This window comes from Lichenostomus cassidix, chromosome 14 (genome assembly GCF_008360975.1).
Source record: "Lichenostomus cassidix isolate B80296 chromosome 14, HeHo_3.0, whole genome shotgun sequence".
Classification (NCBI taxonomy): Eukaryota; Metazoa; Chordata; class Aves; order Passeriformes; family Meliphagidae; genus Lichenostomus; species Lichenostomus cassidix.
In genome coordinates, this window is record NC_139495.1 from 10034112 (window position 1) to 10060704 (window position 26593).

A 26593-nucleotide genomic window follows, 5' to 3' on the forward strand; every position below is an offset into this window, starting at 1 on the left:
AAGAGAATCAGATAAGAACACAAAAGCAAATGTCACTCAGTTAAAAAAAAAAGATGCTTCATGTGGAGATCAACTTTTCACTATGGTGAAAGGCTACCAGTTTACATTCAAAGCAATCAATTCTTCAGTTAAAACAAGCCACCAACAAAAAATCCCTCCACAACATTATAAACTGTATGTTCTAGGACAGAAGTCTTAAAATCTCCACTGAAAGATGCCAAGTATTTAGAGTTCCAGAAAGCTGAAGAGATCACTGCAGTTTGCACCACAATTTAGTTTTAATTGGCTTAGTTGATTCAGTGGTCTAAAACCATAAAGCCCTACTAGTTTTAATCCAATACCATAGTAACTTAATTTTACAATAAACTACTCTGTACCCCTCAGTGCCTGAGCTGAAGATGGTGAGTGAATACCTGCTGGGCTCTGTGCAGCAGAAGGAGTGGATGTCGAGCTTGCAGTCACTGAATCACAGCGCCCTGTACTGCCACTGCCACTGGAAGGGGATGGTGACGACAGTGGGGATGGATGGTGCTGATTTATACACTGGGCTACAGCAAAGCCTGCAAAACAGGACAGTGAAGTTTACAGGTTAATTATCTTCAGAGTTGAGCTACTGAACAAACTGGGAACAGATAAAAACAAATACTGTATCAAAGTGGTGCCAACGTCACCTAGTCACCCGGAGGATGTGCCCTCTCCCACCTTCATCTTGGAAACCAGAAAATCTGAATGTGTCTTACTAAAAACAGGCTACAAGTGCTGATCAATGAGCAAGGAGGTAGTGTTTAAGGGATTCAAAGTATTTTAAAATTTAGAGCTTGCACAAACAGTCAAAAGGTATCAAAACTCTTCATTTTTGATATAGTCAATATATTCATGGTCACAGACCTTAACATACGGAAAATGGTTAAGTCAAAAGTGAATAAAAAACATCTTGGACAGAAGGCCTACATTTTTCACTAGAAGTAACTTCAGGAAATTTTAATCAATCACATCTAATGCTGGCATTGAATTTCATCCAGCCTCTCACAAGCTAAACATTTTCCAGTCTGAAGACTGGAAAGGTCTATATAGTGATCTGACAGCACTTCTTAAATGAGCTGTCTCTTCTGGCTTTTAATCGAATACTTCCTCAAATTCTTTGCACTGTAGCATCCTTTTCTTTCCTAACCACCTTGCATTCATTCCTTTCTCCTTCACAACTACATACCTATAATCATCTCCAGGTTTTGATGGCAAGCAGCTTTTCAGAAGTTGCTGCACTTACAGAAAAAGAAGTGTCATCACCCTGGGCTGTATGTCAGGTGATACACACAACTGTGCAGCTTCTGCAGCCCTCCTCATTCCCCCTTGAAAAAGTACTAATGCAAAAGTTTTTTTGTCAGTCCTGTAAACTACTGAAAGTAGCCACAACATGCACCATAAAACACCTCACAATATACTACTTGCTGCCTTCACTGCACAGTCAGCATTGGAAAGGAAAGCATGTGACAATCAGGTAAGATGGCAAATGCACCACACAATTCTTTATCCTTTTATATGGGGAATCTCCCATGGCACTGGATGAATGATTCACTCAGAGAATCTCCTACATGGGGAATGTGCTGGTGCCATACAGCAGGCAGCCAGTGAAAACTCAGTTTCCATGGACATGTCACAAGAAGCCTCTGAAGGCTGCAAAACATAGATATGACATCAGGAAAACACTGTTAGGAGCAACACACTGACAGGTTGTGCTACAAGTGAAAAAACACAGTGAAGAAAGCACAGAAACAAGCTAACAAACATCAGTACCATTAATAATCTGACTTGATCTGCAGTCTCACCTCCTACTTTCTACCTCCCATGCTTACCCAAGAACTAGACTCAAAACCACTTGCAGAAACACAATGCTATCTGAATTTCTGTAGCACTGCATCATAGTTTTAGATAGGTATCTAAATGTCACTTTTATCAAGTTAAGTTACAATTCATTACGTTCAAGATGAACACCACTTGAAAGAATTAAATCACCACCATGGCAGAAGATATCTCTTCTAGTTAAAAACGAAATAGTTTGCTGATGAGTTAATTATCCCATAAATGTAAATAAATCCACGTATTTTATTTCAGAAACCAAACTGATCAATGTTCTACAATCATTTAGATAAGTTAAACTGAGGTTACACACAGTGACGCCTGACAGTCTGCAAAAAAGTTAACCACAAACTGAACTACCTCAAATGTGAAAGACTTCTACATGTATCACTGGACCTGAGTGCTATAGTTTTTAATCACAGAAAATGTCCATTAGTTTTCTCACACACACTTCATATTTGGAAATACCAGTTACGATGTGGAAACATGGAATAATACCAGTGGATTTGTGACCACATTAGTGGGGCAAAGCTAACTGTTGAAGTGAACGAAATTAAGAACAGTTCCTAAAGCCACTGGTATAGAAGTGCTTACATCACGAGATTTAGCTTCCCTTACAGTGCTGGTAAAAACTGCACCAATCCAGAGCATTCTGTATCCACAAAAGGTTTGCACTGCAATGGAGAAGAAATTTTCTATCCTCATCAAAACAGTCCAAAATAGTAAACAAAGTCTCCCATGACTGTCCTAGGGAAAGCTGGCCTGATTTAGCAGGATTGCCAGCCCAAAGCTTCTGCAGAACAGCACTCATGGATTCATGTCCTTACACAACAGCATTTGCTTCAAAGTGACCTCAACATATTTTCTCTCCCAAAACAACTGCAGAGGAAGGATTTTAAGTGTGCTACAGGAAGCTAATTTAGATAGGAGGGAAAGGTAAGCCTAAATCATTCAAAATACTGTAACTGGGAAACTGCTGACCAAGAACAAATATTCCAATCAGGAAACTCCTTCAGGAAATACTTGCAAAGAAAAGGTGAGCAGAATTAATCATAGCTATGGGAAGTACAATAACACTTAGAAGGTTCATCTGATGATGACAGGAATATTAGTTCATACTACACAAAGGATTCCAAAGCTATGGATGATTTTTTCCTTCAGACTTTAAAATGGTTATGGCTTGCTTGCCACGCTAATGTTAACAAGAAGCTTTTTTCCTACTTTTTTCCCTCAAAACCTTATCATCATTACCTACTAAGATATTAACAATGGAAAAAATAGTAAGAGAAGTCTATTGATTCCTTTTGCTTTTCAAAATAAATTTACTCAGTAGGTAAGCAACCACACTTAAAATATTTAGATGTACCTTTTGCTGGAAATCATTAAGATTTCCCTTAAGACACACTGGGTATATAAATCTCAGAATAGAGCTGACACTTGAAACTAATTCTTGAGTTTGCTTGAAGAGGAAGTCATTATTTATTCACTTTCAATAGAAGCCCTATGTTCACAGGGCCCCTACCAAATCTGCTGGTTTCTTTGAAAACAGTATAATTCTTTATTTACACGAAGAGTGGTTCAAAAGCACAATATATTCACACATAGCTAATACATGAGATGGTGAACAGTCCAGGCAGCTACAATCCCATCACCCTTCCTATGTCTTGCACAAAATCCAGTTTTAAGCTATGACAATCTTCAGCCTCTTCCCCCCAGACAGAACAGATTTTAACTTTGGACTTTGTCAAACAGTAAAGGAAAATGAAGCCCAGTTTGACAACAATAAGGGAACACATAAAGTAATTGCAGGCTCTCTAGTGACATATAGAGAGCTTTACGTAGGCACTATGAGAGAAACTGAACCAGATACAACTGCAGTGAGTGTTCTTGAAAATTCTAAATTAATTGACAAGAGGGATGAGGGAACTGATTCAATAGCTACATTAAAATTCTTCACAGACTGAAATTTGCAGAAGGGATGAAAACATTTATATGACTGTTAGTTTCTTAGAAACCATGCTGGATGTACAGCTCTGACAGCCAACATGGTCCTACCAAAAGTAGTAATTAGTCCTCTAAAAATATTGCCAAAAACATAGCTCTCCTTTAAATCTACAAAGGACATCATCACCAAGGGAAAGAATAACTTATTTCTTGAAAGTACAACCAAATTAACTGTCTGAGCTTTGCAGAACTCAAATACCAGTTGGAGCTGTAGCAGTAAAAAATTAATACATGAAGCAGTAATTTAACTGCAACTTGTCCAATAATTTTAAAAAGCCACAAAATCCTTCTCCTGAAGCAAAAATCACTGCAAGCCTGATTAAGGGATAAGCACAAACAGATTCCTATGAAAATCACTAGGAACTAGGAAACCTTATTCATTCCTTAGCAAAGATAAGGGAATAAACCCACATTTGATACTTGTTTTGTAATCAGATGTAAAACAGTATATTAATCCATTACTACTTGTCATAAAGTGCATTTCAAATACTTCCAGTTCTGCGCGTCATTTCTCGTAATTTGTATCATATAAAAACTTCAAAATACCTTTCCCTCTGGATCTGCAAGTGGAAGTCTACATTTCCTGGAATTCAAAAAAGTATGTGGCTGCCTCAACAAACTACTGTGTTGCATCATCCCCAGTACCCTCCTCCAAATTAGTAGATGAAGTCACCTGTTAGGAACACAAGTGCACTCTCCCTAGAGAAAGTTGAAACAGTAACGCTGGCATCTTTCCAACCACACCTTTTCCATGGAAGTCATGTCAAATAAGGAAATACACTCCCATCACACAACATAAACTTGCCTTTGAAACTGGCAACTGACTGGCAATATCTATGGTTTTATAATTTCTGTTCTCCAGTCAGGACTCAGGGAAACTGAGCTTCAATTTAGTCTTAAAGCAGTCAAACATCTGTGTTCTAAGTTGGGTATTTGAATACTGAATCACTGAATCACATTTTAAGATATATGCTGAGTTTTGTGAAATGATTGGGAGCAAGTGGTAATGAGAACCTTTGTACAATACAGCACAGTTAAGTACTTTCCAGTAGTATGAGATTCCACTTCAAAATGACTCAACCCATAAAGAGAACATTTCACCATCTACAAAAGAATTTCTGCAGAGAAGTCAGCCTGTGAAATAGACAATAAGGAGACAAAAAAAGCAAAGAGCTCATTGATTTAGAATCATTCCTTTAATCCAAATTCCAAGGTAATGTTTCATGAATAGCTGTGGCCCTTGTCTGTCTTGCTCACTCTGAGGGAAATGAGGCAGTGCACAGCATCCTGGCTGTTTTCACAATCCGGCATGAAAACATTCCTAACCAAATTAAAGGAGGAAATATACACAACTGACAGATGTGTTGCATATATACTGAATATGCAAAACATGATTTAAACTCAGTCGATTTGTAAAGGAAGGCAAAATATTAAGACACCTGGGGAAACTGCAATGGAGTATTACTCACAACATACCCAGAACACACACCCAGGCATTACTTGTTTCTCTTGGATTAAGTTTTTCTGTAAGTCTCATCCTGGAGTCGTGTGTTCAGGACCACATCACAATAAGCTTTTCATTGTTTATACAAGTTACAGTAGAGTTTCTGCAGATAGAAATCACAAAGCAGAAACTGCTTGTTAAGGAATGCTGATCTTACCTGGGACTTTGTCAACAGATGCAAAGACAGAGCGCTGCACTGTTGGGTCACTGCTCCCACGTCGGGACTGATCATAGAATCTAAATGGGAGGTGCTGGGCTGCAGCTGCAGAGCTGTGTCCAAAACCCATAACTTCAGTTGAAGGCTGAACAGGAAGATCCAGGAGAGCTATGTTTAACCACAATTGATAATTTTTGTTACTCAAATACATAAAAGGAAGAGGAAGCGACAATAAAGTTGATAGCTTGCTAGGGATCCTAAGACTAAACCAGATTTTTAACATAACTTGCCTGCATTTGCCTCTTAATTATGGTTACAAATGCACTGACAAACAAGAGAGACAATGCTTCCGGCAACCTTTTCTACACTGCTGTCCACACTACATTCACACTAAGGCAGCCTCAAAATACAGTGGAGGAAAAAAAACCCAACAGGATTACAGGAAGCCCCTTGCACTAAAAAAAAAAAAAAAAAAAAATCAGAGTTATTAAAAATAAAAAACCCCTTTTGTTTCTTCCTGCACAAATAAAGTAATTCATTAGTTACAACTGAGCACTGCAGAAAGCCATTTAAAGAGACAATCTGCTTTAAACTGGAAAAAAATTGCCTTTGCATTACCACTCAACCTAAAATTTTTAATATCAAGTAGATTTGTATTATCCCCAAACTTGCTTTGAATCTTTACATGAAGCAACAGAAGTGTGACATATCCACTTTGTAAACTCAAAGTTAAATATGAACCCACATCTATTCCTTGGAAACTCAGTGCTGGTTTAGAGTTTTCAGTGGCCCACCACTCCCTACTGTGCCTCACCCTTACATTACAGAGTGACTTGCAATGACAGACAAGTCTCGTCTCCCAGAATCATTTCAGAGCCCCCATTCACCTGCTATTCTCTGCATTTTTGTGCGCCGAGCTTGGATTCGGCCTTTGGCCAGACGCTGTTTGGCGATAATGCAGCGAATGTGATCCGAGAAAATAAACGTAGCTTGGAGGATCGGGAAGGGCTTTGAATGAGGACTTGAGGCGGGCTTGTGAATTATTATGTTCAGAGCTCTACTGTCATCCTCTACTCCTGTCACCTGCATATCCTAAGGAGAAACAGAAGGCAAGTAGTTAAAGAAAATGTACGCTTTTCTAAACTACAGATTAATTATTAACATTGAAAGAAAATCCTATGAATGTCCCATTAAAGCTCTGACAAAGACAGTTTCCATGTTAAAAAACCCAACAAAATAAAACCAAAACAGATTGCAAGTTGTACAACTTGGATTTACCTCTTCAGAAATCCGTATTTATAGAGATTGAGTCAGTTTAAAATTTAATTAAGTTATTTGAGCAGAGCAAATTTTCAGGAAATATAAACAGTGATGGTTAAGGCAAGAAAGAGATAAATGACAGAAACTTCCTAAACTTTTGAAATCAATTATATAAACACAGATCATTTTGAAATCACAACCTGTCACCTTCCCTACCTGTGTAGGAAGATCAGAACTCTAGGAGAGTTCATTAATGTGGTACTTAAGCAAAGTCCTTGGAACTCAATCCTAACCGGATGAAACTTCAGTGTTCAAATGAGCCCAATGTATATTAGGGAAGTTACCTCATATGCAATTGTGTCTCTAGTTAGCATTGTAAACTTCTTCAAAAATCAGAAATGTTTTAAAGGAAGAAAGCAGAAAAAAGACTAGTGACCAAAGAAACAAGTAAGCATGGTACAGAACTTGAAAATATAAGCTGATTTTGGCATTACTATTTATTCAACGTAAAATGTAGATATTCAGCTCAGGAAAGCTAACCACCCAGACTACAACTTCTCTTACCTGCAAAAGGCCTGCAAACTTAACTACTCCCCATCCAAGTCTGGCAATATCTGGTTCAACCAAACTCATCTGGTAAACATCCACAGCCAGGAACCTTTGAACTTGACCCCCATCCTTTGTTATGACTGTACAAGCAATTAGATCGCTGTTATCTAAAGGAAGGAAAGAAGGAAGGAAGGAAGAAGGTTACATAATCACTGAAGCTGAGGATTCTGGGGTTTGGGCATTTTACATAACAGAAAATGTTAATATACAAAAATGGAACAATCTTGACAACACATAGTTAAAGCTTCTGTTTGCTTTTTAACAGGTATTTTATTTTCCCTATCATAGTTACATAGAAATGACAAGACAGATTTAAACAACATTGGTTCAGACATCTTTCAAGTTAAATATAAGATGGGTTCTATATGCACCTTGCTTTCTCTTTACCACCTTCATTACTTTTCAGTACGAAAGTTCTGTTTATCTCAGGGGTGAGATAATGCCAATTTCACTAAGTGGAAGTCTCAAAAAGTCTTGTTAACAGCCACAGACAGATCCTACACCACTGCAGGCCATTACTTCTACCTTGTTATGAACTTTGGCTCCTGAGCCAAGTTACTTTTGTACAGGTCTGAAACTTGACTATTCTGACTGTTGGACACCCTTAAACTTCAAGACTATTTTGGACTCTCCAGGTAAATTGTAGCAGCTTTTTGACAATGTTAAATGAAGTGACTTTTTTCCTTCATCCATGTGTTTTATTTGCTCATATTGAATAAACATACCCTCTCTTAACTCCAGAACCCCTCCAAAAAGCCCCAAAAGACATCCTCCAGCACTTCCTCACTGCCCCAGTTCCAGTTCAAACCATGATGCTTAGAAAGGGACTAAATCACCTTCTCTACACCAGCTGAAATCTACTAAGCAGCCCTTAAACTGCCAGAGCAAACTCCTAGCACCCTTTGTTAAACTTTACTAGGAGTTGCTTTTTCTATTGCTTCAAATTGATACTCTCATTCATATACTTGATGCACACAGGTCTTTTCCCTCTCTCTCATCTAGCACAACTTACAGCAAGTAAAATATTCTGAAGCCTATACAAAACAGTAGACCTTATTTACTTATCCAAACATCTAAGCAAGCATTTAACAGCATATTTCATACTAGAAACATCTGCTGGACAAGCTACAAGTGTACATTTCTTCACAGTGGCATGTAATACAACAACAGACAACAGCCACAGATTATGGTTGGAAGGTGGAAGAAATTCTTTCGTGCATCAGGTTATGCAGAGACATTGTGGAATTTACATCAAAGGTCTTCAAGTTTTTTAAAACCAAAACCAACCTCCTCTTCCCTCAAAAAAACCCTGCAACACAAGTGAGAGGTTGATTCCAACTAACATGTCTATGAATCCACTAATTACCCTTTACCAGCAGGATCCATTTAAAATTGATTGGGTGGTAGGAAAGAAAGGCATGAAATACAAAACCCTAACACAATTAAAAGGGGATAATTAATGCTAACCAGTGTGAATTTACTGTGAGCTTTTGAAATTTGAGAAAACAAGTTTAATCAATAAATGGAATACATACAGAACGTGATTCAGTTAACATGAGGATTGATTGCTATTACCTTCTCAAAGCCCTAGAAGGCTCAAGAAATCCATACAGGATTGGCAAACATTAAATCTTTCACAGGTTCTTATAGTAATCTCGTTTAGAGAAGGAGCTGAGACACTAGACAAGAACTGGATATTTCTTAACTTCATACACTTTATTTATTGCCTCTTTTATTCTTCAACCCATTTAGTCCATCAACATATTTATTTCACTTGACTTGAATTCCTGGAGGAGTCCTATTCTTCTCAAGACATGAAGGGCTTGGATCAGGACCCTTCCAAATACGAAATGTCAGGCTGATGAATTTTGAATCTATTAGGAGATTCTCAACAAACAGGCCACAACACCAAACAGCTATGGAATTCTCAAATACTACTTTTTGACCAGTATTTACAAAGTTCTTAGAGCAATAGCAAGCAAGTTAAAATACCTGCTGTACAAATTCAAATGCCCAACTACATAAATGCAGTACTTCAAGAACTTAAAGGACAGAAGTGGCTTTCCAGAACAGAAAGTTTTTTAATTTTAGACCTGACAACACCTTCAAATAAAGCATTACTGTAAAAGTCTTTCAAAGAACAGAAAGTCACTAATTTACTAGGCAACTCTTACAGGAATCCTTTGAGTCTACACAACTGAATGTGGTCCATTTACATGACTGTTTCTAGTTCACAGCTGCTGAAGGGTCATAAGCTGTCATCCTTGATGACAAAAACAGAAGAGAAAGTGTGGTTAAACACATTTCCACTGAACTGATCTGAGAATACTTACAGCTACGCTATGAAACAGTTACAGATACCCAACCACATTCAGATGAAAATATCTAGCCCAGTAAACTTTGGTACTACTCAAATTTGGTCTGGGGATTACAGTGAACCACAGGCTGAATGGCTTCCTGATGTGACACTGCTGCAAAGAACTGGGGTGTCCTTTTGGAGATTAACAGCAATGGCTAATTTCTCCTCATGTAAAATGAAGCTTGTAACCAATCTGGACATGACACGCATCCAAGATTTCTCTGGATTTTCTCCAAGAAAAATCCAAGTTTTAGGAAATACAGCCAAGGAAGGAGAGTTCACAGACCTCAGCTGCCTGCAGTGCTGAGATGTAAATTAAGTGAAAATAGTTGCCTGTGTTTATGAAAATATTTGCCTGAAAAGATTGTATTGTAAGAAATCTTTATAAATATAACAGTTATTTGAGATGGTCTAAATGCACCTGATCTGCCTCAGGGCTTGACCTTTAATGATTTTACAATTTACAGTCATTACAATTCCAGAAATCATCTGCAGACTCTAAAAGCTCTTACAGAAAACTTTTAGCCCTTTGTATGCACAGCTGGTGGCCTAAGATAAGCATTAGGCTGGAGACAGTGAATGCAGCACCTCCCACTTCACAGCAAGAACTCTTCCCAACAGCAGGCAGCCCAGCGGGGATGACATTCTTCTTTCTTAATAAAGCAACCAATCATGAATCCACCTTGTTCCCATGAAGTACACTTAGCTGAAATTAGAGGATGTGTCCCTGGTCATACACCTGCACTACATTTTGGTTTTTACTCTCTTTGCTGCAAATATGACAAGTTGTACTGGGCAATCTCTTCTAGCTGACCCTGTTTTGAGCAGGAGATTAGACTAGATGATCTCCTGAGGTTCCTCCCAACCTCAGGTATTCCATCATAAACTTTTCTCAAATCTTTAAAAAAAAATGTTGACTGTGAAGGCCTTTTTGAAGTCTGTATACTTGGCAGAGACAGAGTGAGCAAGGAGCTTTAACAATAATGTTCCTTTTTTCAGTTTCAGCAAAGAAATAACAGCTTTAAATGTATCCTCATTTGCCTCTTGGCCGTGGCATTTAAAACCTTGCCACCAACAGAATCCTGTTACCACCTGAAACCAAGCACTGAGGCTGTTAATCTGAGCTGCCAGTGAACTTCACACAGTGAGCTGCTAAATAAGGCTAAGACACCTACAGCCTCACAGGCAGTGTAAGGCAAAAAGTGTACAGTTATCACATAATATTCAACTGCTTCAAAATAATTTAGATTAGAAAAGCACTGAAAAACAACATTAGGTATAATTCTGGTGACAGCATCCAGCAATACAGAATGAACCTTCTGTGGAATTACCTGACTCTCTATACATGAATTCATATATAGTGCTGACAACTTCGCAACTACACCTAAAGGTTTACATTCAGCATACATGCATTAAAATATTAAAAATGCTTCAAGAAACTTTAATGTCTCTCATCAAACTCCATAAGACACCATTATTGCATTCAGGCAAAAGGAAGAAAGAAGCCATTTTAATGGGTTTGCAGGATTTTTCAAAATCAAAACCGTAGCTGAAACCACTCCTGGATCATGTTAAGCTCTACTCCCTCTTGACTCCCTTTGTATTTGTATACAAACAAGCTCAAACACTGAAGGCATCTTAATGTTGAGAAGAATTTTAAAGCCTTGTACTAATAAAGATTGAGAAAATTTGTTACATCAACAATATTTCCAAAGTAAAAATAATTCAAAAAGGCACACAAATGTATTTTTTTGGGTCACACTTTGCTCACTGCAAAGTCTCCTCCCCAGGTGTGGCACCCATGCAATGATGTGTATCCATGTGCTTTATGCCAAAATGCTGGTATTTTCCTGTCTCTCTTGTTTGGGCAGTGAAAGACTCAAATGGGAAAATACATTTTTATGCTATGATACACAGTAAAACTTCAACACTGTACTACTTCCATTCAGGTAGTTTAAGTAAGAATAGCAGTAACGAGCAGTTTAGAAGAGAAAAAAGTAATTTTTTTTCATGTCAGACTATTTAGAAAATTAAGGGACTACTTACTCAAATCAAGAACATCATCTGCCTTTATCAGATCTCCCTCCCTTGTGAGCGGTAACTGAGTTTCTAGTTCACCTTGCAAGTGCAGTGACAGTGAACGGAGCATAAAGAAAACTCTGATTGCCTTGAGAAATGAAAGAAAAGAATATTAAAATATTTTTACACCCAATACTGCATATTTTAACAGAATCTTACAAACATATACCGGCTTTTACAAGTCTCAAGTTTGCTGGCCTACAGTAAATCTTTTTAACACATCTAAAATTGAAATTAAAGTTTTAATACATTTAAAACTGAGAAAGTAAAACGTAGTTTCCAACTTAGTTAAAAAAAAAAGACATATTAAGGAAGCTGAAACATCCTATTATTTCCAATAAGGTAGAAGCAGCAGAGCTTTTGTCCAACTGGCACACTTACACAGATTGTGACTGAGAGGGAAGTGATTACAGGAGCTGCTTAAACAAAATCAACAATCTTGGATTTGTTTCCTTAATCATTATTTTAAGACTGTATTTACAACGCTTGTATGCTACAGATACCTACACAAGCAACCTTCAGAGAGTCTCACATTTTAAACTTAAAACAGTAATAACATTTCTTGCCAAGTCTAGCTAAGATGTCTACAAGTAAAGAGAGAAACAGTGGGGATTTTTGCATTTTAATTTGCTGTGCTCATCAAAACTAGCCACATGTAATGTAACATTCTTGGAGCACTTAATTTATATTCTCAGAAGGTCTTCATCAGGGCTATGCATTCTGAAAGCTGCACCAGTCCCAAGAAACTTTCAACAGCTGCTTTGTGAAATGAATAAGCTAGTTTTGATTTACAGATTCATGACATATGGTATGCAAAGACCCAAAGTGTTAAAGAACAATCATTTTATTAACCACATTTTGAAAGGCACCATTTATAATCCTCTTTCCCTACAAGAACTGCATTTTCAGTATAGCAAATGAAAAATCATTTTTTATTACTTCCGGTGTTCTGCTTTTTAAGAGTTTCCTACAGAGTAATTCTGTGGCATACTGTAAATTAACTGCTGCCTTACAGTAAAAGCATTGAATTCATGAACAGCTGCAGTGCCCAGAAACTCCCAGATTGCAGGAACTATTAGGAAAAACAAATCTCAAGTGCTTTAAGGGAAAACCCTTCACCCCTCTATTTTAAAAATCAACAGAACACTGGCTCATGTGAAGCAGAAATGTGAGGGCTTGGCCAGCTCTCTACTAGCAGAGCTTCCAGAAACTTCTGGCAGAACAGGGATGAAGAGAGGGAAGCCATGTATCAGGTTCTTTCATGAAATGACACCAAAACAATGACTTTGGTATGCTGTTGAATTCTAACAGGGCAATATGATTATATGGAGCAAAGGATGACAAAGGTTTCTAACAAAAATATGATAATAATACTACTTAATTCATAAGAACAGAGTCACTTTAGAATGGGAGATGATCTCTTCCATTTAGGCAGAATGCACTGTGGATTTACCAAAACTATACAGGATTACTATAAAACAGTTTTCCTATCAGATGTTTCCAGAAATCACAGTATTTGGTTTAAAACTTGCCGAATTCAATCAAGAATAGGAAAGTCTTGGCATTTTTGGTTACCCAAAAGTCAAATCCAGTAAGATTTTGTTTTGGGTTGTTTTTAAATTTGGAGGGCAACCATCACCCAGCTTTCATTTATCTTCCCCCTCAGACTTCTTCCTCCTAGACTGCATTAATTTTTATCACATTCATTTCCTATAAAACTAATGGCATTCATCTCCAAACATGTAATTACACTTAGTGCAGAACAAAGTACAGGAGCAGAGAATAAGCTTTAGCTACTGGGAAAAAAAATAAACAGGAACATCAGATTAAATGAGAACTATGCTGTGCTTCCTACAACACTGACAGCCCTCAGTTTGTTAGAAATATCAATATATTGTGCTTTTCTATAACATTTTATCAGATCTCAATGAAACAACAGCAAAGTTCAGTGGCCTAGAATTTTTTCAACTGACTTTTCACGGTTAAATTGGAACAAATATGGATTTCTACCTACATTAAAGATCTCTGCATCATGATGCTGATTTCCTCATTTATATACATGTACCATGTGCAAAGAAACAGTAACTTGCAGGGAAACCTACCACTATATTACTACATTCCCAAGATCTCACTAAGTGAAATTTTTGAGAGCTCCTCCTAAAGTTAAGAGAAGAGCTGCCACTTACAGGGACTTTCTACAGCAAGGAAGAAGTAAGATACTAACAGTTAAGAACTCATAATATAATCAAAGTAAGGGACAACTTCACTTGCTAGTGAAATAAAACTTGAGAACTTTTTTGGAATCATGTCAGAGGATGCTCAGAATCTAATTCCATTTGAAACCATCAGCAAAACCCCAACAGGTTAAGTGGCATCAGCAGTGTCACAAGATATACCTAAGCTCAGCATATTCTTGTGGCAATTCAGCCAAGGTGAGGCAGCCTGGCTGGAAGGAAGTAGCACAGGAATTAAGGAGCTACTGAAATTTGAGTGCAATGTGACCAGGGAAGGAGGACCAACAAGGAAGTACTCTGGGAATTCTTGCTGATGATAGAGACCCTTTAATCCCAAAGAATCTATAGGAATATTTATATTGATTTTTTTTATTTCCACCAACAGAAGTTCAGCTATTCCTTATTTAGCACATGAAAATCCAGGAAGAGTCATTTTCCACTAATGCCCATTTCTAAGTATCCTTCTGCTTCTGTTAAATGCCTCAGAGAGAATTCCAGGAAGCATCTCTGCTTTCTAAGAATAATACTTTTCAAAATAATTCACGGTATTTTATCAAGCAACTTGCTGTGATAAAAAATGCTGTGTGGCTTATAATAAGTAATGGAAACAAACCTTTTCAGAAGATTCCCGAAAATACGTTTTTTCTTCAAGAGCACTTGAATATACTTAGATAACACACTTATAAAAATGCAAAGAAACTCAGAGAACAGCACTTTCCAAATAATGATTTCTAGCAGTAACATATCTCAGTCTTACTGACACTGCCAAATCTTAGAGGACACAGACAGATAAGGGCCAAGAACTGACTAATCCAAGAATGGAAATAAGGATGTTGTCGATCAGGTCAGTATCACCTCTACATATTGTGTCAGTCACAAAAATAGATACTTTGCTGCTTTTCTCCTCATACTCAAGATCTCTATCATGAACTACTTCAGCAAGATGAACTCTCCAGTAAAACTAAATTTTTTTGCTATGTCTAGAAACATGAGCAACAAGAAGCCAGTCAGCCTTCCATGGAGATTCTTACTATAGGAATATAATTGAGAGATAGATTACAAAAGAAGCTGACAATATATTGAGGGTCTTCAAAATGCCTTTGTATGTAGCTGTCTGCATGGTCTGAAAAATTAAAACCCCAGTGCAAGAACACACTACTATACACAAGAAATCAGAGAAAACGTTTCTCTACTGGGGCAGGCAATTATTATATACTCTACACATATCTGTCTTCATCAAGCTTTTATGATTTTATGGATGAAGCTTCCAATCAAGCAGTTTTCAAAGAAAAATATTTGTATTCCTGGAATTGCTGAAAGACTTTGGCATCATTTTGTCATGAACAAATGTAAGAAAAATAGTCTTACTCTTCGTGTTCTTTCCACGTCTCCACATGGCAACCTTTTCACAAAATCAATACCAGTCAGTGGTGTCCCCGTTGGAGGCAACAAGATTGAAGCATCCATCATCAAGTATTCTACATTCATAGGCTTCATCTATAAAAATATTTCAACACTGATTACTATACAGAACAATAAGCAGCTGCCTCCTTAGTTTCAAATGCAACTCAGTGTTGCATATTCTAGAATTCTGAGATTTTTTAATACCATGTCTTATTTTAAAGTCCTTACATGATATCTCTAATTTGTATTTGCTCATTTGTTCCCAGACACACTGCCAAAGTTTCCACACTGAAAATTACAGGGGAAAACTCCAGAAGATTACAGAAGAAAATGTATTTCCCTGTACTAAAAGACAAATTCTGCCAGGTTTCATTTTCAGCTTTGACTTAAATTTGTGATTATTTCAATCACAAGAAAGTTTCTCAACCTTTTCTCTCTGAAAAGAACTTTCTCAAAACTGAGACCTTGCTGGGCTTCCTTCAACATAGGAAGATTTTCATATAGTTTAGGGAAAAAACATAAATCCAGTGCCCCATTTAGTATGCTAAAGTAATTTCTGTATACTCAATTTTAGAAAGTAATGAAACCTTGTTAAATAAAGAGCTGTGAAATTTCACATAAATGATTTATGTAAGTATAGACACAACTTCTCAGAGACAAAAACATCACCCACATTTTGTTATCCTACTCCCAGCAATAAAGGCCTTAGTGTTCTCAGGAGCTATCAGTTCTTTTTCTTGCTCCTGCGCTGTATCTGGGTTTGGGGATTTGGCAGGGCAGAAGGGGTCTCACTTACTGTCATACTCCGGTATTCATCTTCAAACATATCCAGGAAAATTTCTTCTCCCTTCCAAAAGAAAACAGATGCAGACCCCATGACCCCTTGCTGCTTTGGAGCTTTGTTAGGTTTGGTTATGTACAGGGTGTCTGTAAGGGGAGGCTGGGGCTGCAGGACACTGCTGAGCCCTTCAGCAACACTGATGGCACCACTGGGAAAACACATTTAGGAAAGGGAGAGAGATTTCTCTGCAGCCCTTGGAGGACCATGGTGGAGCAGGTAGCCACTCTGCAGCAGGCAGATGTGCTCTGAAGGAGCTGCAGGCTTGCAGGACCCACACTGAAGCGATTATTTTCTTGAAGGTCTACAACCCATGGGGGAGGGAACCCACACTGGGACAGGGGAAATTGTGAGGAGGAAGAAGCAACAGAGAGAAGCTGTTGTGTACTGACACCAAATCCCTACTTCCCATGGCCCTGGCACCACTCACAGGGGGAGAAGGTTCAAGAACCAGGAACAAAGCTGAGCCTGGGAAAAGGGAGACGTGGGGGACAGCAGTGTTTTAATTTGCCTTTGTTTCTCACTTCTAAATTTTTTTTTGGCAATAAATTCATTTCTGCAAAGTTGAGTCTGTCTTGCCCATGACTGTAACTGGCAAGCGATCTCCCTGTTCTTTATCTTGACAAGATATTCCATTCTCCCTCCACCCTGCTGAGGAAGGGCAGTGAGAAAGCAGCTGAGTGGACCTCTAGTAGCCAGCCAAGGTCAACCCACCACAAATTACTTATTTTTTGTAAGCCACATTGAGCAAACATCCTTCAAGAGAATTCTAAGAAAAACAGGAAGATATTTCAGATACTTGAAATCTGTCACGGATTTACTGTTCCTTATATAGAAGGTAATGCCTAGGGCTAAAAATATATTTTCTTTCATTGTTTCCAACACATGCACAAAATAAAAAGCTCCAAAGGTTCCCAATTAGAAAAAAGGTTAAGTAAAACTTTAGATCATCATTTCAGATATGACACAAACAAAAAGTAATGTCAAAAACCAAGCATATTCCATATTAGTGCCAATGATAAACTTGATCTCCAGTACAAACCCTGCGAGTCTTCCAACAGCTCTTTGTGACATATGTCAGGGTGGCACGGGAAGGGCACGAAAGGAGAGGAATCCTCCAACAAAACACTACCTTCTATCTCACAAATTTGAGTTCCCATCTTAAAAGGAGTGCTGCTTAGGGCACTATGTAAAGGCTGGGATGCAGACATTCCCCATTATGCAAAGGACTTTTCCCTTACAGCATTTTGCATATATACCTTATAGAAACTACGAAGCAGATGAACACTTTCTTCCCTTGCACCCTAGGAAAGAGAAAATGCATTTCAGGGAACACATATACCACCTATTTATTAGTCATATTAAAAAACCCACCCAAAAACTCATACAGAAGAGACTGTCTATTAATATCACCATGCATACCCTTAACACCAGAATTTGACAGAATACAGTTCTTGCACCTACGAAAATACAGCTTATGTGAGTTTAGTAATTTCAAAACCACTTTTCTTTACATTACTGACATTCAAATTTCAGAGACAAAATGAAACACAAAACTGCTTGAGAAGTTACAAGTTGAAATAGCAAAGCTGAGAACAGAACATTGGTTATTATGTTCACTGCACAGAACTACCAATGCAAAGATGTTCGAGAACCTCAAATTTCACATATAGAAATGCAATCAGAAATGAAACAAATTTATTCAACGATACTACAAGACTCAGGCACCAGTAATGCAGTGACTGGCAATTTGAAAGAAAATACCCACCTCAAGACAATCAAGGTGAACACTTTTTATGATCCTGCCATTTTTAGAAAACACAAGCTGCTTCAGCAATAGACAGCCAAGTTCTAAAGTTGCCAAACGAATTTTTCCATCTACGAAAAGAAAATTTTAACATACAAAATAGCAGAGGTTTAATTATAGCTCTTCTCATCATCCCATGTTCTTAAATGTTTCTACTCTTCCTGCAATTGTCAAACTTTGCTCCTCTGTCACACCCCCACATCTGACAGGGATGAGTGCTGATGCTGCCTTATAATGCTAATGGCTATAAAAGAAAAAGAACTGGAAGAGTAATTTAAAACAGAAGAAAATTTAAAGCAGAAACATTCTATAAGAGTATTTTTAAAATATTATTTAAAAAATCATAATTTCATGGAACAGGTCACAGAATACTGTAACCCTCATTTCACAAAAAAAGCTGAAGAAAAAAACCCCACATTTTCTGCAAAACAGTTCAGAACTGAAAATACAATCTGAGGTTAAAAAAAAAGGAAAATTTGCTACCATCTAGAGGTGATAGCCAAAGGACTGCTATGAGCAAAGGATACCACAGTTTTCAAGACTATTTCTCCGATGGAATTATTTTTACAAGCAATGGACATTTTTAGGATGAAATCCTACATTAAGGTGAAACCCAATTTTTGTTTATTCAACAGTGCAGAAAGTATGAATTAAGACAACAGATCCTTGTATGGTTCTGAATATAAGAACAGCTACTCAGCACAAATCCAGAATTTCTGGTTCCTCAACAACCACGGAAAAGCCAATAGTTGCCTTTCACAAACCATATCTATGTACTGCTCATCGAGGAGCATGCTGAGCAGTCACCTTCTCCTCAAAAATAAGAGTTTAAGTGGCTTTTTTCCATCTTCAAAAATTTCAGCTTGGAAGGAAAACAAACCCTGGAAAAGCAATACCTGGTTGTGCAGCATAATTCATTATCCTGATGAGTCTTTCTGCAAGGACATGATTGTATGAATTTCTCTCTTCAGCATGTTGAGCTGGAAGTTGAATTCTTTCCAGCTTGACAGAGTCAAGTCCTTTCACAGGGGTGAAGGAAAAAAAAGCAAATTAGAAAACAGGAGTGTCCCCAAGGCAAACATTTAATAGACCACAGCAGTTTTCTCGGACAAGAACAATTAACAACAGGAAACTAGGCAAGTTAGCTTTGAATTTGTATTACAAGGAAAAGGAGGAACGACAGAAAGACCAAACACATTGATGAATCCCTGAAAATACTCAGCCTTAAACGGGGTCTACTGGGTGAAGACACTCAAATTCCAAAGTGGTTGGTAAAATGCAAACTATTTTGCTACTTCTGAAATTCTCAGGTTATTTGTTTGCACCTAAATCAAAATAAAGTTAAGCCATACATCTAGAGAGCATAATGGCTAAAGGGGAGAAGAACAAAGTCTGATTTTAAATTCTGCTTTGGTAGTTAAGTAATCTGTCCATATATGTTTAAAAGAAATGGGAATTTTATTTTTTAGTAGGCCTATTTAGTATCCTCCCCAACACAAATAAAATTTTCACTGACTTGTTAATGAGGAAACGAATCCCATCTTTCTTTAACACATTCCTCTAAAATATCAAAGTTATTTCTCAGAAAAGACTGGTTTGCTGTGAGACCTCTTGGAGCAATACACAGTTATGGATTGCTGGGGATCTCCCTGTCCCATTCTAAGGAACAGCAGTGAACAGCCCCATAAACCAGAAAATGACTCTTGAGGTTTACAGTTTCTTCCAACCACGGCCTTGCAGTTGACTCTACATAGCAGCACTTACCTTTGTTGTGTGACATTGCATATAAAAGACAGAGCACAAAGAGGGCATAGTAATCATCTTCAGGACAGTCCAGTGCATTATAGACCATATCAAGAAAAGGCCTGTGAAAAAAAGTAATTTAGAAACAGTTAAAAAAGAAATACCTACAGAAGAAGGGGTAAGTATCTTATTTTACAGGTAGCTAATGGAAGAGGCAAATTTACAGTAATGCACATTTTCAGGCATTGTAACAAAAGAGGTCCTGTAACAGAGTACTCAGATTACAGCCATGCCTTGTATTTGTATTCAAACAATAATTCTGATGTTTTAACAGGACTTGTTACATAATACTTTCCCAAGAACTGATTGTTCAAACTTTTACTGGGTTGCTTGTAGCCTATTTAGTACATATGCAGATGTACTGTAGAGCTTGTTTTAAGTGTAAGTAAACTCTGGATTAACGCAAGTAAATTCCAGGAGCTACTATCACTGTCGCATAAAGAACTACCTTAAAAATAATGTACTAAACAGAGTTGAAAAGTTCTTACTATTAAAAGTAAGCATTTTTATCAGAACTTTGGAGGAAGCTAGGTTGTTCTAAAAGAACAATTTTCCTGTCCAACAGTTATAGGAATGAAGAATTAACTTGGAGGGAATATTTGAAGAGAAAAAATTTGGACTGCAGATGAACTTTGTTTTCCTGAGTTTAAGCATGTGTGACCTCTGACACATATACAGAAAGTTACAACGAGTGCCAAATTCACCTTTCCTTTACTTGTACTCTGAAGAGACAACAAAAGTCAGTGTAATCCAAAAGGCATTTGGACAGATCAGATATGGCTGAGATTCAGCTGACTTTACCACAGGCCTGATGACAAGGCAGCTTGGCTTCTTGTCTTAAGCTGGCTTGCATTCAATCAGTTGTACAAGTTCAGAACACAAGCAAAAATTAATTGTTTTCACACCTGGCCCGGACAAGCAAACAATATGTCAGGGAAGTGTCACAGGCACCAGAAGATGACAGTTTGCAAGCCAAAAGTGAAAAGAGTTAATTCCTACCTTTTAAACTATGCTTTAACAGTAAAAGGAAAAAAATTCTTACATTATCCAAGTTATATGCAAAGAAAATACATTAAAATAACATCCAAGTCCCAGCACCAAAGACATTTTGCAGTGTTCAGGCCTGGCAGACGAGAAGCATACACTACAGACTCACTGCTGTGGTTAGCTGGGGGTCAGAAAGGCTGTCAAAGACCAGAACACAACACACTTCAATACCTACTCCAGACCTGTGGCGCCATCATGGTCACACCGAGTGCGTCCCAGGAAAGCCACTGCGCCCAAGTCATAACAAAGCACTTGAACTTCCCGGCAGCTCCAGGCACATTTCAGCAGCCTGCTCTCTTTACTGAAACAAGGCAGTGACCAGAATCACAGCCCACGCTGTTCCCTGCTCAGCTCATGCCACAGCAGCACATCTGTGCCTTTCTGAGCTGGGGCTACATGGATCCTCTACCAGAAATGCCACCAGTAATGATTCCTCTTTGCCCAAGTTCCACACTGCTCAAAGTCCTTGAGCCAAATTGCCCATGCTGTGGATCTCAAAAGAATGTAAGTACTCAAGGAAAAACAACCTAAATAACCAGCAATGTTGTAAACAAGCCAAGAGGGCCTTCGGGCTTCCTAAGCATTGAACAAGCCCTACAAGCCTCCTGCCCCCTCAAACAGGGGGCTTTTCACACCACAAAGGGAGTTCAGCTTCAAGGTCTGAAGAACAAAGAGGACCAAGACATTAAAATACTTTAATTCAAGATAACACTAGGTTTGTTTTCAGACCAACAACTGATGGTAAACAACCTAAAACCTAACCTATAATGTACAAGTAATATTTAATCTAATGTTATTAAAGCCAATGTTTCTACCAGGTCAAAGCTGCTGAGGTATCAGTAGTTGTTCCATTAACACCAATATTACAAGGTATTAAATTACTTCTGTAATGCCTAAATGCATTTTTCATCATTTTCCCCGACACACTAACTAGATTAATGAAATTACAAAACTAGAAAAAAAATTATTACAGCAGCAAGAGAAAATTTTCATTTCAGATGCTTCTTCACAGAATCTGCATTATCTGTCTCAGCCACAATAACCCAAGGCTGAAACAACTTCCAAGAATCCCACTCACCAATGGTCCTCATTTAGACTAAATACACAATAGACCCAGAAAAACTTCAGCCTAAGAAAACAGCAACAGAAGCCACAACATAGCATGAAGATTTGACATGCTTTGGAAAAAAGTTTTGCTGTGCAGCATTGCATAAAATGAAGTTAATTTAAAACATGTCTTTAAGCTTAAACTTTCCAGTAGTGAGGCCCATCAAAATAAAATTACACCTAAAATACTTAAGCTTTCTCTTTTGTTTTTCACAGTAGGAAAAGGGCTAAGGGAAATTAAAAGCTTGACTTAGCTTGTACAGCTGCAGATTTTTAACTGCCATCTCTGCTGTTTTCCATCTCTTTTTCAACAACTATTGGACTATTTAAAAAAGCCACTTTTCATAGCAAAGGCTATATGGTAAGTATTTTCAAATGTATTTCTTAACTCTGTAAGCATTTACTTCCTTTACTAGTCTTTTACTAATGGCTGGATAGAAGAAGCAGATCAAATACCATGTGAGTGTTCCTCAAATTATTTATTTTTGGGGAGTATGTCCCCAGCTGAAGACTGTAACACACTAGGAACCACTGTCACTACAACCACTAATGATTATTCCAGGTATGGAAATTTCATGGTATAGAGATCATTGCATTTTCTGCTCCCACATGGTACAATATCCACAAGGCTCAGTGATTCCAATCAGGGTAGGACAGAAACTACACACACTTGAGCAAGTCTCTTGAGAAATTCAGCTACTGTTTCAGATACTACATTTGACATATAAAATAACACAAAATCTTAAGCTAGAGCAGCTGATCCACTGATATTAAAAAAAAAAAAATCACATAAAACGAAGGCCAGAATTACCCTATGCAAGATATATCCTTATTTCCAAAATATTTTTAGCACTGCACATTCTTTGATGTTTATTTTTAGAAAAGCTGCAGGATGCTGTGAGACCACATCTGCAGTTCAGAAGAGTTTTGAACTGCAGCCATTTGCCAAATGCACTGGCAGCTCACATAAGAGCATTCTGTACTTTTCGAGACCTGGGCATCCCAGCCACTTTAGTATTCCATGCGCTCACTGCCAATTTCTTTCTAAAAGCCATTTGGCACACATTTTAGTCAAATTATCAATAATCAAGAACAATGTGTTTTAAAGCCAGTTCAAGTCAAGGTTCAATTTCACTTTTACAATGAAATTAAATGTTATCTTTATTAATGAATGTAATCTAAACTACAAAGCTATAATGGAGACAGAATGAAATTCTGGGAATACCAGGCAGCATTTCCCAAGTTTAAAAATAAATTTTAAATCCTATCAAACATGTGCATTTCCCCAATGGACACATTATAAATTTCTTTTGTGTCAGGCACATTTGGTTTCTTAAAATTCTATTAACAGGAATGCAAAATTCGTACTGAGAAGGTGTTCTAGGGCTACTTAATATACCCAAGTTTAAATTTTGAAGTCAGGGTGATTTCTGCTTCCAGAAACACTTATAAACTTGATTTCCAGTAGAAGTTTTCAATAACCCTGAAACACACTAACGGACCCTGGAAACAGTACAAAGGTTACAAGCGTTCATCTATAACTACTACTACTAAAATTCTGCCAAATTCAGCTCTGAACTGAGGAATTTTTTTTGTTTTTTCCTTATAGGTGCCTACAAAATGGACAAATGCAACCATAAATATAATTAAGAAAACGTCTTCTTGCTTAATTCAGAGGTTTAGAAAATTATGGAATGAAAATATTTACATTGTGCTTTTGTTGTGTTAATATTCTGTAATTTAACTTTACCAATTAAATGCATCACAGCTGCCAGAAAGGAAAGCACAAACTACAAGGAACAGGATAATTTCCAAAACTAATCAGTAGAGAGGCTACACCTCACTTTTCTGTTGGTTCACTCACTCATGATCCAGAAGAACCCCTGTAATTTTAACTTGAAGCAGATTTGAAATATCCTTTAAGAGAAGTGAAAGACTTAAAGGGAGGGCAGGTAAGGAAGCAATTCAGCCAAATCCCTTCCAGTTCCTTTATACCTGTTCCAGTTTGTTATCTCACTCCCAGAAGCAGCTGCACTCTTTTCTTCATCAGTCGTATTCTGTTCTGTCACAGTGGAGATAGACAGCTCTGACAGCTTACATCTCTCCATGATTACCATCTCTATTTCTAAAAAAAAAAAACAAACCCAAAGCATACCATCAAAATCTGATGCTTTTAACGAAATTATCGCAAGCTCTTTTGTATTTTCCCTTTGGCATTAAGTGTCTCATGCGTCCATGTATAAGCAGTATAACCATTACCTCAGAAAGGTTAATGAATGAGCAGATGTAGGCAAATTGTCTTCCCAGTAAAGAACTTGGCTTACATTTCTTTAAGGAATGTAACGCTTTAAGAAATGCATACATACACAAATTATGTAAAGAAAATATAGATATCATTTTGGCAAATAAACTAGCCACAGTAAGCTCCCTTCCCACGCAAACCACAGGAAGAAAAAACATAGAACCTCTTTCTGAAAAAAAGATTTGTGAAAAAGCTGGTGAGATTAGGGCATGGGTGGACATCAGGTTTCACTGAGGGTGTAAACAGGGCTCTACAATTGCAGCAAACAGGACACCTGGTCCCCAGTGCTTCACCTACTGACTTTCAGCAGAACTATTAGGACCAAATCTTGCTTTTGCTTAGGAATTTGGACAAAGATGACAACTAAATGCAGCAGTTCAAACAGTAGATTATTTTAGATATCTTCAAGTCATGGTAGACAAATATACTGTCAATTATTTGACACCATTTAAGAAAGCCTTCTAAACAGACTGTCTACCTAAATCTAAATCCAACCATGTTTGGACAAGATTGCCAAAGCATAACACTCTTGTTTTCAATTGCTTGCATGCAAACCTGCCACATTTTTCTCAACTGATGTTTACTGTAAGTACTAGGACTGATATACATCCTTCTGAAAGATAGTAACTATAAAATAAACAGTTAAAATATGCTGTAAGACCACTCATCCTATAAAAGCAATTCTTCTTAGGTTTGAACTACATCAAAAATCCTGAAAACATCCAATAAAAAAAATAAATCTAAGAGTTAGAGATGTGTTAAAAGTGACAGTACATGATTGAAGTTGATATTAAATAGTTCAAAATTGAAAACACCTGTAAAATTTTATCATTGAAACATGCATAAAATACTGCTGACCAGCTTGCAAAGGTGAAGTAGCTACAGCTTTGCCTTACCACAAAAGGACAAACTACTGAGCTGTCAAATCTACTTACCCAGTGTCCACAACCAACTACACTGAGGTGCAAGTATGCATTGTGGTAAGAGCCAAGGCATACAGGCAGATATGAAAGCACTTTCATAGCTTTTAATCAGATTAGAAGTACATGTTCTGACAGCATGATTTAACGTGAGAAAAAAATTCAGCCAAAGATTTATAAACAAATGTAACAGCCCCATGTTTACCTAGTGCAACAAGAGAACGTGTAACAAATCACAGCTAGGTCCATGAAGTAAATAAAAGTACCTAAATTGTAAGCATCATTTTTTTGCTGGAATACTCACCTTCATTTTCAGTGCTTGTTCTTGTGCTCTTTGAACTTGCTTCTGTACCTTTACTTTTATCAAGGTCATCTTGGTTATCTTCAGATCCTCTCTCCTCTTCATCTTCTTCACCAACATTTTTATAGTTGGGTCTTTTCTGCATCCTCTTCTTCCCTTTCTGTTTGTTAATTTCAAGAGACCTCTCAAGTGTTTCTGTCGGTTTTATGAAACATCTGATACTTGACTTTGCCTGCAAATTTGGAGAGTTTACACTGAGTTACAGCAAGGCATTTTAAACTGAAATTGATAAAGAAACTTCAGTTTGTATAAAATGTAAATTAGCACACTATTCACAAATCACAAATCCATTTTAAAATACAACAAAGTTGTACCAAATCATCAGTAGTGCAATTATCTCCAAAGTAACACACCCCAAAGATCTGTCATTAAAAAGTATGCCTTCTCAAGACAGGAAGATACACAACCACCTATTTAATCACTACAAGTTTTAAACTGTTTTCCCCTTCTTTGAAGGGATGAGACAGACAGTACATACAAAATTAAGACACCTTTTGTAAAAAGGATAAAGGCAGAAAAATCCTACATGTGTGTTGACAGCAGTAAAACATACACTTTTTAAAGGTTCTTGGCAGTAGCAAGCACAAAATCCAATGCTCTGTGCTGCCAGGTTTTGGGTTGGGTTATTTTCGAGTCTTATGCTTTCTTCAACATCAAACTAATTCTTGTATCAACTAAGAACAAATGACATTGTCATTAACTCGTTTGGGGCCTCCAGACACTGACTTTCCAAGTCTGGGAAACCAACTTGATTTGTTAGATCTAATTTATTTGTGTTTTACCTAAAGTTATTACTGGATAAGATGGCAAACACTTTTCAATCAACACATCATTTTCCTGATCAATTTAGAGTGCAAGAAAATGACAAATTTCTCCCAGAAGAAATTAAGTATTTCCAAGTGTGTGTCATTCTAACAACACAGAACAATGTATTCTTACAG

At 37.4% G+C, this 26593-nt stretch overlaps 1 protein-coding gene across 6 annotated transcripts in view; it reads right to left on the bottom strand.

The window, feature by feature from the left end:
• Positions 1–26593, bottom strand: part of CLEC16A (C-type lectin domain containing 16A) — a 60234-nt gene that overhangs the window by 14750 nt on the left and 18891 nt on the right. For 5 of the 6 annotated variants that reach the window (XM_085074847.1, XM_085074852.1, XM_085074850.1 and 2 more), the window contains exons 10-22: positions 25596–25824; positions 24065–24194; positions 19877–19977; positions 19009–19131; positions 18074–18183; positions 17565–17609; positions 16264–16314; positions 15432–15560; positions 11797–11917; positions 7347–7498; positions 6410–6614; positions 5523–5690; positions 414–560 (exon numbers count right to left, since the gene is read on the bottom strand). In XM_085074847.1, the coding sequence (XP_084930973.1) occupies positions 414–560; positions 5523–5690; positions 6410–6614; positions 7347–7498; positions 11797–11917; positions 15432–15560; positions 16264–16314; positions 17565–17609; positions 18074–18183; positions 19009–19131; positions 19877–19977; positions 24065–24194; positions 25596–25824 (1711 nt within the window). The remainder of the gene's footprint in view (positions 1–413; positions 561–5522; positions 5691–6409; positions 6615–7346; positions 7499–11796; positions 11918–15431; positions 15561–16263; positions 16315–17564; positions 17610–18073; positions 18184–19008; positions 19132–19876; positions 19978–24064; positions 24195–25595; positions 25825–26593) is intronic. The other variant, XM_085074848.1, reaches the window with a different exon arrangement.